Genomic DNA, 10,394 nt, shown 5'->3' on the forward strand with positions numbered 1-10,394 from the left:
ATTTGAGAGAGAAAAACTCTACTGCAAATCACAAATCCAACCACTGTGTGCACCAGCAGAGTTTTGCTGGCATCTAATGGGGAAAATTTGGTACTGCGCCCAAACAAAATCTTACTGAAAGCTCATTTTTTGAGATATCAACCTCACATTTGGAATACAACTAGTTTAGATTTATGGCTTTGATTTTCTAGCAGGTATAGAGTTCAACATGTTTCATAAAATATATATTTTATATAAAACATCGTTCATAAATCATTTTCATAAACCTAAACATCTAGAACATTTTTTTTGGTTTCACTTTTTAAACTTTTTTTACTTCAACAATAATCTGCCATGGGTCTTCTTTAAAATGAGACCAAACTTAACTCTGTGCTCCCAAGCTTCAAATTTTTATGACAGTTTTTTGACATGGACATTTTTGTCCACTATGGACCTATGTGTAACTTTTTTTAAATTGACGCACAAGGGTTAAACAAGCAATGTCATTTTTTAATTAAAGAGGCCCACCTGAGGTCAGCATTATTGTGAATAAATTCCTAAAGAGATTAAGATTACTTCCACCATTAATCACCAGATGTTACCCAACATCAAAGCCTGTGACTTTCTCTGAAGTTCTTTTCATTTTCTCTGGATTTTCTAGGTATCAATGTGTAAAATATGGATCGTGAAGTGGGAGAGAACTCCTTTGAACATGGAAGATTGGGAACTCTCAGACGATGGGGAAGATTTCTTTGTGGTCCACGGAATCTCACGTTTAAAGATGTGCTTACATGGTATGTTAAAGATCTTTAAAGATGTTTAATGTTTTTACATAACAATTGTCAGATTGCTGGTAACTTAAGAATTGTTCCTACAGGCAGCTCTGCAAAACTATTGCAATGGGTCAAGCCCTGTCTATGCTGATATGTGGGACGGCAGTTACATGTCAGTATTTGGCAAATGCTGGGGTAGAGACGCCAATGCTGCAAAGCTTCCTCAATTACACCTTGCTGCTGCTCACCTACACTTTAGCCTTAGCCTTCAGGAGAGGTAAGTTGCAGCACACCTACTCTGCATGGAATCACACACTGCTTTTATCAGGTGATTAGAACGGGCAGAATATCATTTCCATGACCATGCTTATCATTGCTCCAGATTTTAAATAAACTTATTTGAGGATTCATGCCTGCAAGGCTGATCTTGTGGATTAAAATCTTTAAATGATTTACTGAGTCTCCTCAACATGCTAAATTAAAATGTACTACTCATAAAAACCTTGTTATGTAGCTTTCCTCCAGCAATGCAAGCTAGTACAGAAGATATGGCATATATTTCTGCTGGATTAATCACAGTTGTTTCGTAATTTAGGTGAAAATAACATTGTTCGAATTCTAAAAACAAAGTGGTGGAAGTATTTTCTGATGGCTCTTACGGATGTGGAAGCCAACTACACAGTCGTGAAGGCATACCAGTTCACTACCCTTACAAGTATACAGGTAAGAATGCATCACTCTTTTTCTTTTTATTTGAAAAGAAATACACACAGTATATCAATAATTTTGAGTTAATATGATAACTTATGTGTTGTAGCTGCTGGACTGCTTTGTGATCCCGGTTCTGATGGTGCTCTCATGGATCTTTTTGAAAACTCGCTATAGACCGTTGCATGTTATAGCTGTGGCTGTGTGTTTGCTTGGAGTCGGTGCAATGGTGGGAGCAGATCTGCTGGCAGGGAGAGAACAAGGCTCAAGTAAGTACTTTATAGTAGGGAGCAAATAGGGGTATAATCTAATTACACCTTGATTATGCTTTAATATATTCTTCTATATATTCTTTTGTTTTGCCTCTGTTTGCCTTTGTTTTGATCATGAATCATTTGCCAAAACCTGAGGGTATTTTACTCCTGTTACAAAAGATAAGATTATACAAAAAGAGGACAACTAAAGAAACTACATGAAGAATTTATCATAGGCTGTGGTTTTTAGTTGCTTGAAATGTCATCATCTTGCACAAAAATAGTTGATCTCTGTGGCTCTGTTTCTTGGGCTTTTTGTGTGTTTCTGTAACTGCAGGTAGTCATGTGTTGTTGGGGGATGGACTCGTGCTGGTCAGTGCTGCTCTGTACGCAGTGTCAAACGTTTGTCAGGAATACACAGTGAAAAACCTGAGCAGGGTAGAGTTCTTGGGCATGATGGGGCTCTTTGGGACACTCGTCAGTGGTGTGCAGATGTAAGTGTTATGTCCACCATCTAATTTTCATAGTGAAATGCCTCCACCATGAGATAAAGCCTTGCTTTTGAAAAGGAGTGGCTATATACACTACCATTCAAAATTTATTTATTTATTTATTTTTTTTGCATAAGAAATTAATACTTTTATTAATCAAGGATGCATTAAATTGATTAAAAGTGACAGTAAAGACATTTACAAAAGATTTTTATTTCAAATGAATTCTGTTCTTAACTGAACTGGAAAAAAAAATCACCATGCTATCTACAAAAATGTTTAGCAGCACTGATGATAATAATAGGAAATGTTTCTTGAGTACGATATCAGCATATTAGAATGATTTCTGAAAGATCATGTGACTCTGAAGACTGGAGTAGTGATGCTGAAAACTCAGCTTTCCCATCACCAGAATGAATTACATGTAAAAATATATTAAAATAGAAAACATTTATTTTAAATTGTAATAATATTTCACAATATTACTGTTTTTACTGTATTTTTGATCAAATAAATGCAGCCTTGGTGTGCATAAGAGACTTATTATATTACTGACACCAACCTTTTGAACACTAGTGCATATGTAAGTCATTAGTCCTAGTTGATTTTTTTTATTATTATTCATTTTATTTTGAAGGGCTATATTTGAATCCAAAGCTGTGCCTGTCATCAACTGGAACTTGAAAATATGTAAGTAACTCTTAAGTTTTAAATGTTTTTTTTTTCATTGACATTAGCTTGCAATATTATCTAGTCATCATTTACACAAAATTCCAATAAATGTATGTAGTAAGTTTTACAGAAATTAGAGTATTTCCAGATCTCCTCTTTATTTGATAAATACTTTAAATACCTGTATGTTTATTCTGTAGGCCTGCTCTTTGTTGCATATACTCTGTGCATGTACGGGCTGTACAGTTTCATGCCTGTAGTGGTAAAGATGACCAGTGCCACGGCTGTGAACCTCTCACTGCTAACTGCTGACCTCTTCAGTCTCTTCTGTGGCATGTTTCTTTTTCGCTACAATGTGAGTAGAAAGATTGCATTCTCAGCAAATCAATAAAAATGCCAGAACAAAAGAAAAGATTAAAACATTTTCCAATATCTTTGTCACAGTCCTCTTGCTAAATGATAATTGGCCAGGGGTGTTGACATTTTGAGTGGTTGCACTGATTCTTGATATTTGGACACTTGCTTTATATAATAAATCTTTTAATGAAATAGTTTTACTAACTCTAATATGCTGTGGCTTGTTCACATTGGTTTTTCAGTTTCTTACAAGTTTTTGAAACTTTCCTTCTTTCTTCTCAGTTCTCAGGCCTGTACATCGCGTCTTTTGTGGTGATCACGCTTGGTTTCATCATGTTCAACATCGTACCGACCTACACAGCAGATCAGTCTTATTCCACTAATGACAGAGCGTATCATCTTGCTTCATCTGCAGATGTCCAACAAGATGGAGACATTGTAGTAGACTGGCTGCAAAAGGAAGGACAGGAGAATCAGGACAGGACAGGATCAAGTCACAAAGCATATTGCAATGGATTCTGTTCCCAGATATAAAGCTCTACAATGTAGAGTACAGTATTGAATTTTATAGATTTGCTTTAGAAGGGTTCATATTTTTGCCAGTGTCAAGTCAGTATTTAATCCATTATTTAAGGATTTTAAATCCACTTCACTGTGCCTTGACTATATTTTTATGTACACCAATTTGCATATAAATGTTATTTAAATCTGCTGAGACTTAAGTTGACACATTACAAAAATAGAAAGTTGTCATCATGCACTATAATGATCTGTGCAGTACTACCTTAAGAGGTGCTAACATCTCAATTCCATATGAGATGCTGCTCCCAGTATGATTACTGATATTAACATTCTTTATGTTTGTCACATTCTGTTTGTCTCACTTGTTATTTTTATTTGAGTTACAAAATGACTACAAAACTGTACATTTGTTGGTACATTTATTAGTATTGAATGTTTTTTTTTTGTTTCCACATTTGAAAATGATTATTTTTGACCAGTAAAGTGTTTCTTTCATTCATAGTTAAGCTGTAATAGTGGTGTTTGTCAAATATGCTAAGTTGATTTTACATTAAAACATTTGTTGGCTTATAGAACATATTTTAAAGACTCACATATCTCCCCACCCCCATCCCCCAAGGGGGATGATTCTATTCTATACCCACTGTATATTAAAATAATAGCAAGTCATCCTGGAACCCCCTTGAAAGTTTACCGAGGCCCTCTGCTTGAGGACCACACTAGATTTTCTTTATGGACCCCAGTGTACCAAACCCTGGTTCTAGAGGAGCAAATTCATGGCATTAAATTTCAAATTATGGAAAAACAATTTTATAAAACTCTATGCATGAGTTTTGTCTTTATGTAATGGAGTGAGAGAGGTCTTCTGGGGTCTTTCCATCTCCAGTATCCCCTCACTGCAGAACAAAGATCCAGGGGGCGGAGTTGGATTCACATCTAGGGGGTGGCGATGGTAGGTTTAGGGGTGGAGATGGGTGGGTTTAGGGATCAGGGGGTGGAGACGGGTAGGTTTAGATTGACATTAGCTTGCAATATTATCTAGTCATCATTTACACAAAATTCCAATAAATGTATGTAGTAAGTTTTACAGAAATTAGAGTATTTCCAGATCTCCTCTTTATTTGATAAATACTTTAAATACCTGTATGTTTATTCTGTAGGCCTGCTCTTTGTTGCATATACTCTGTGCATGTACGGGCTGTACAGTTTCATGCCTGTAGTGGTAAAGATGACCAGTGCCACGGCTGTGAACCTCTCACTGCTAACTGCTGACCTCTTCAGTCTCTTCTGTGGCATGTTTCTTTTTCGCTACAATGTGAGTAGAAAGATTGCATTCTCAGCAAATCAATAAAAATGCCAGAACAAAAGAAAAGATTAAAACATTTTCCAATATCTTTGTCACAGTCCTCTTGCTAAATGATAATTGGCCAGGGGTGTTGACATTTTGAGTGGTTGCACTGATTCTTGATATTTGGACACTTGCTTTATATAATAAATCTTTTAATGAAATAGTTTTACTAACTCTAATATGCTGTGGCTTGTTCACATTGGTTTTTCAGTTTCTTACAAGTTTTTGAAACTTTCCTTCTTTCTTCTCAGTTCTCAGGCCTGTACATCGCGTCTTTTGTGGTGATCACGCTTGGTTTCATCATGTTCAACATCGTACCGACCTACACAGCAGATCAGTCTTATTCCACTAATGACAGAGCGTATCATCTTGCTTCATCTGCAGATGTCCAACAAGATGGAGACATTGTAGTAGACTGGCTGCAAAAGGAAGGACAGGAGAATCAGGACAGGACAGGATCAAGTCACAAAGCATATTGCAATGGATTCTGTTCCCAGATATAAAGCTCTACAATGTAGAGTACAGTATTGAATTTTATAGATTTGCTTTAGAAGGGTTCATATTTTTGCCAGTGTCAAGTCAGTATTTAATCCATTATTTAAGGATTTTAAATCCACTTCACTGTGCCTTGACTATATTTTTATGTACACCAATTTGCATATAAATGTTATTTAAATCTGCTGAGACTTAAGTTGACACATTACAAAAATAGAAAGTTGTCATCATGCACTATAATGATCTGTGCAGTACTACCTTAAGAGGTGCTAACATCTCAATTCCATATGAGATGCTGCTCCCAGTATGATTACTGATATTAACATTCTTTATGTTTGTCACATTCTGTTTGTCTCACTTGTTATTTTTATTTGAGTTACAAAATGACTACAAAACTGTACATTTGTTGGTACATTTATTAGTATTGAATGTTTTTTTTTTGTTTCCACATTTGAAAATGATTATTTTTGACCAGTAAAGTGTTTCTTTCATTCATAGTTAAGCTGTAATAGTGGTGTTTGTCAAATATGCTAAGTTGATTTTACATTAAAACATTTGTTGGCTTATAGAACATATTTTAAAGACTCACATATCTCCCCACCCCCATCCCCCAAGGGGGATGATTCTATTCTATACCCACTGTATATTAAAATAATAGCAAGTCATCCTGGAACCCCCTTGAAAGTTTACCGAGGCCCTCTGCTTGAGGACCACACTAGATTTTCTTTATGGACCCCAGTGTACCAAACCCTGGTTCTAGAGGAGCAAATTCATGGCATTAAATTTCAAATTATGGAAAAACAATTTTATAAAACTCTATGCATGAGTTTTGTCTTTATGTAAAGGAGTGAGAGAGGTCTTCTGGGGTCTTTCCATCTCCAGTATCCCCTCACTGCAGAACAAAGATCCAGGGGGCGGAGTTGGATTCACATCTAGGGGGTGGCGATGGTAGGTTTAGGGGTGGAGATGGGTGGGTTTAGGGATCAGGGGGTGGAGACGGGTAGGTTTAGAGGTGGAGATAGGTGGGTTTAGGGATCGGGGTGGAGACGGGTAGGTTTAGTTATATGTAAGGTGGGAGGAGTTGGATCTGGATCCAACCTCGCCCCCTTGATCTTGTGTTCTGCAGTGAGGACCATCTCTCCGCCGCCGTGCTGCACAGCAGCGCTGCATTGCGATGCTCTGAAGCGCCCGCCCTCTTTAATTCACATGCTCATCATGGAGGAATAGGAACAGGTACCCGCTTTATAGAGAGAGGAGGACAGGCTTATTCCCATTCCCAGCGACATCTTGAAACGTATGTTCTTGTCATTCATTTATCTTTTATCAGATACTCTGATGTATTATTTGATACGCTCTTTTCACATGACCATGTGTGGTGTAGAATAGAGAACAGAGCAGAAGAACACCTATTGCAAGATGAAATAGTCTCGACGGTAAATGACTCCGATTGTCTGTATTATATAACCCATGATATTTGAATTTATTATAAACGGCTCACCTGCCATGAAATAACGCGTCAGACATTAAATATGTGATTGTGTATGTGTAGACCTTATGCTGGTTGTTCGAGCAGTTGCCCACGGCAACGTCTTAATCCGCCTAACGCCACCTCAAGACATTTCTGTCCACGACAGTTGAATGCAATACAACGATTAAATAAAGATACACTGTGGTTTTGAATTATGTTTTGTGCAGGTGGTCAGACCATCCGCGAATGTGAGTTATACTGTTGTAGCAAAGCAGACAATCGCGATGAAGCATTTTCTGAGGTAAGTACGTCTTTATTGCTTAATAGTGACATGCTGCTTATTGCTTAGAAGCTGAAATGCCATTGTTTTCATTTTCCATTGTTAAAAATGCACATTAAATTCGCCGTTATACTGATTTTTTATTGCATACTTTGTAGTATGGCCCAATTAGCCTATGTCATGGATGTGGAAACTAAAACAGAAACAAAATAATTATTCATTATTCTTATCAGGTATTATTATTATTATCATCATCATATCATCATGAAAATAATAGAATGAGTTTATATTGCACAATAATAACAAAAGGCTAATAATAATTAGTGTGTGTATGTATATATTAGTTATTATTATTATTATGAATGATTAACTGTGTCAAAGATGTGGGAAAAAAAGATTATGGAACATAGCCTAATTCTATATATAAATATATAGACAAATTTTTATAATTACTTTATGATAGTATTTTGTAGTAGGCTATTGTTAAAATATCCTAATTATGAAATATTAATAAACATATAATTATTAGTGTTATTATTTTTTATTATATATCTAAAAAAATACTGATTATGACTGATTATTAAATATTGCAAAACATTTTTAAACATCCAGAAAGTATTGCTGTTACTGAAAACAGTTAAAGATATATAACCCCCTCACTCTGAAACAAATGTTCGTGCTGCCAGCTTGACAGACATTAATGGAACCTAAATAAATATGTCAATGATTCATATTAGAGATCCAACATGAAAGCTGGTGAGATTACATTTGAACCCCACCCTCAGTGGCCTTTTCAACTGCTAACATTCATTGTCAGCAACAGCTCTTAAGATGTAAATAACTGCAAAATACCTTTTAATTAACAATCCCTTGGTGAGTCGTCCCCTGCCTTTCAGTTTTAGGTGCTTTCCTATCAGCCACTCCTCTTAATTATATTGTTTATAATAAATGATGTTGAAAGGCACTAAACCTAATAGGAGGTTGCTCCAAATGCACAAGTATAGATATAGCTATAATGCAATATCAGAACTGGCTATTATTAAAATCCTGGAAAAGGGAATTATCTTTGGGACACGCCATTTCTGTTCAACAGCTTTGATAGACAATAACACCTTTTTTTACAAAACACAGGTTTGACCGCAAATTCATTTCATGCCGATGGGGAGGCGAGTCTATCCTGTGAGCAGTAACTCTCAACATAATCAACAACCGGATTCAAACAGGTTTATTCCTAGTCCAGTGCGTTTCCTGTAGTGAATTAGACTGCAGTTTAGACTGCAGATTAGTATATAATATAGATAGATGGAATCATCCTTGCACTGGTTCAAAACAGATGCATATAGCAGATAGACATGTCAGTAAGTCCTTTGGAGAATACACACTGCTTGATACATGCAGAATATGAAACCTGTTTAAAGAATAATACTGTCAAAATTATACTTTGCTTTCATCATGCAGATCTTTGTAGAACTGTGACCCATTTCATCATCGTGGCCCATTTATCTCTGTCTCGAATCACAGACATGCTTTTTACAATGGGGATTAAGCCTAGCTTTTGTAGACATCAGACCATTATAAGAGAAAAATAATGTGCATTTCTCTTTGAACAGCTTGATGTTAATGGAAAACACACATCTGATTCAGTTATTCAGTTCAGGTTTAGAGTACTCAAATATAATGAGCTTTCAAAATACCTCAGTGAGTACGCTTTATTCTGGGACAGAATACACGGGTGTATTAGGCCTGTCAGTATTGGACTTGTGTCATTTTATTCAGGCTTCTTTATTTCTCTGAATCTTCTAGGGTACTGACCCAGTTACTGCTGTTGCTTTACTGTAAGTGTTTGTGGCGGGGCCTGAAGTTTGTCATCAGGAAGGTGACAGGACGATGTGAGCTTCAATGGATCTGTTACAATAACAAACCTGGTGCTCGAAGGACCCTCAAGATCGGTAAATACAATCAGTGAATTTAGTAGTACATCTACTGTAAAAAACACTATATTTGTAATATTGGCTTTATATGGGGACATTTTTATATTATTTTATGTTTCTTTTAATTTCACAGAATCCTCACTCAAATGCTCTAAACATGAGGTGAGTCATGAACTTTATGAATTAAAATTTTTTTTTTTACACATTTATTGTATCACATTTATTGTATTTATATATTTACATTTTATTTACATATTTAAAGGGGTTATATGATGTTGCTAAAAAGAACATTATTTGGTGTATTTGGTGTAATGAATTGTGTTTATGCGGTTTAAAGTAAAAAAAACCCATTATTTTCCACATACTGTACATTATTGTTTCTCCTCTATGCCCCGCCTTTCTGAAACGCGTCGATTTTTACAAAGCTCATCGGTCTGAAAAGCGAGGTGTGCTCTGATTGGCCAGCTATCCAGTGTGTTGTGATCTGCAACTTTACAGATTGTAACACTTCTAAGAGAAAGGAAAAATTGAAATAGCATCATATGACCCCTATAATAATATTATTAAATGGTATGTATTTTATAATTTTATGCATTATAAGTAGGATTATTTTAGTATTATTTAAATGCTGTTATATTATTTACTCATATTTTGCTAAGCCTACAATAGCGTTTATTTTATATTTTCAGTTTAATTTTAAAGTGCCCCTATTATGCCATTTCCAACATTGCCTTTCATGCAGTGTATAATGTAGCTGTATGTGAATGTAAACGATCTGCAAAGTTGTAAAGCATATTAAATGCATATTTTGAGAAAACGAAAGGGTTGTTTGACCTTGCATGCATGTAATCCTATTGTAGGAGACTCCCAAAACAATATCAGGAACCGTAAAAATTGCATAATAGGGGCACTTTAATTTGAAATTAAATTAAATTAAATTTAGTAATTTTGTTATGTACTTTTGTCATTTTTATTAGTCATCACTGTCTTTTTTAATATACTTTTTAGCTTTCATTTATTTTTATTAAAAGGGGTCATATGACGCTGCTAAAAAGAACAGTATTTGGTGTAATGAAATGTGTTTATGCGGTTTAAGGTTCAAAAAACACATTATTT

The 10,394-nt window shown here is 35.5% G+C and overlaps 3 protein-coding genes across 9 annotated transcripts in view; all 3 read left to right on the top strand.

Annotated features, from left to right (window-relative positions):
- The window catches only part of LOC107703491 (solute carrier family 35 member F2-like), a 6,521-nt gene extending 1,992 nt beyond the window's left edge, over positions 1 to 4,529 (top strand). For 2 of the 3 annotated variants that reach the window (XM_016506115.1, XM_016506114.1), the window contains 8 exons: positions 641 to 773; positions 857 to 1,029; positions 1,348 to 1,475; positions 1,570 to 1,729; positions 2,052 to 2,208; positions 2,843 to 2,895; positions 3,078 to 3,232; positions 3,517 to 4,529. In XM_016506115.1, coding sequence (XP_016361601.1) covers positions 658 to 773; positions 857 to 1,029; positions 1,348 to 1,475; positions 1,570 to 1,729; positions 2,052 to 2,208; positions 2,843 to 2,895; positions 3,078 to 3,232; positions 3,517 to 3,768 — 1,194 coding nt within the window. In that variant the 5' untranslated portion in view covers positions 641 to 657 and the 3' untranslated portion in view covers positions 3,769 to 4,529. The remainder of the gene's footprint in view (positions 1 to 640; positions 774 to 856; positions 1,030 to 1,347; positions 1,476 to 1,569; positions 1,730 to 2,051; positions 2,209 to 2,842; positions 2,896 to 3,077; positions 3,233 to 3,516) is intronic. The other variant, XM_016506113.1, reaches the window with a different exon arrangement.
- Positions 4,530 to 4,922: 393 nt separating this feature from the next.
- On the top strand, positions 4,923 to 6,368 carry LOC107703492 (solute carrier family 35 member F1-like). The gene is made up of 2 exons (XM_016506116.1): positions 4,923 to 5,071; positions 5,356 to 6,368. Exons 1-2 carry the CDS (start codon positions 4,946 to 4,948, stop codon positions 5,605 to 5,607), a joined length of 378 nt encoding a protein of 125 aa, XP_016361602.1. The 5' UTR covers positions 4,923 to 4,945; the 3' UTR covers positions 5,608 to 6,368.
- Positions 6,369 to 6,748: 380 nt separating this feature from the next.
- Positions 6,749 to 10,394, top strand: part of LOC107703545 (ELMO domain-containing protein 1-like) — a 10,724-nt gene continuing 7,078 nt past the window's right edge. Inside the window, exons 1-5 of one of the 5 annotated variants that reach the window (XM_016506221.1) lie at positions 6,946 to 7,032; positions 7,295 to 7,368; positions 8,479 to 8,570; positions 9,151 to 9,296; positions 9,412 to 9,440. In XM_016506221.1, the coding sequence (XP_016361707.1) occupies positions 8,500 to 8,570; positions 9,151 to 9,296; positions 9,412 to 9,440 (246 nt within the window). In that variant the 5' untranslated portion in view covers positions 6,946 to 7,032; positions 7,295 to 7,368; positions 8,479 to 8,499. Of the gene's footprint in view, positions 6,894 to 6,945; positions 7,033 to 7,294; positions 7,369 to 8,478; positions 8,571 to 9,150; positions 9,297 to 9,411; positions 9,441 to 10,394 lie in introns of those variants that run through there. The other 4 variants (XM_016506222.1, XM_016506223.1, XM_016506224.1 and 1 more) reach the window with 4 other exon arrangements.

Source organism: Sinocyclocheilus anshuiensis, unplaced genomic scaffold (assembly GCF_001515605.1).
Source record: "Sinocyclocheilus anshuiensis isolate Anshui unplaced genomic scaffold, SAMN03320099.WGS_v1.1 scaffold330, whole genome shotgun sequence".
NCBI lineage: Eukaryota > Metazoa > Chordata > Actinopteri > Cypriniformes > Cyprinidae > Sinocyclocheilus > Sinocyclocheilus anshuiensis.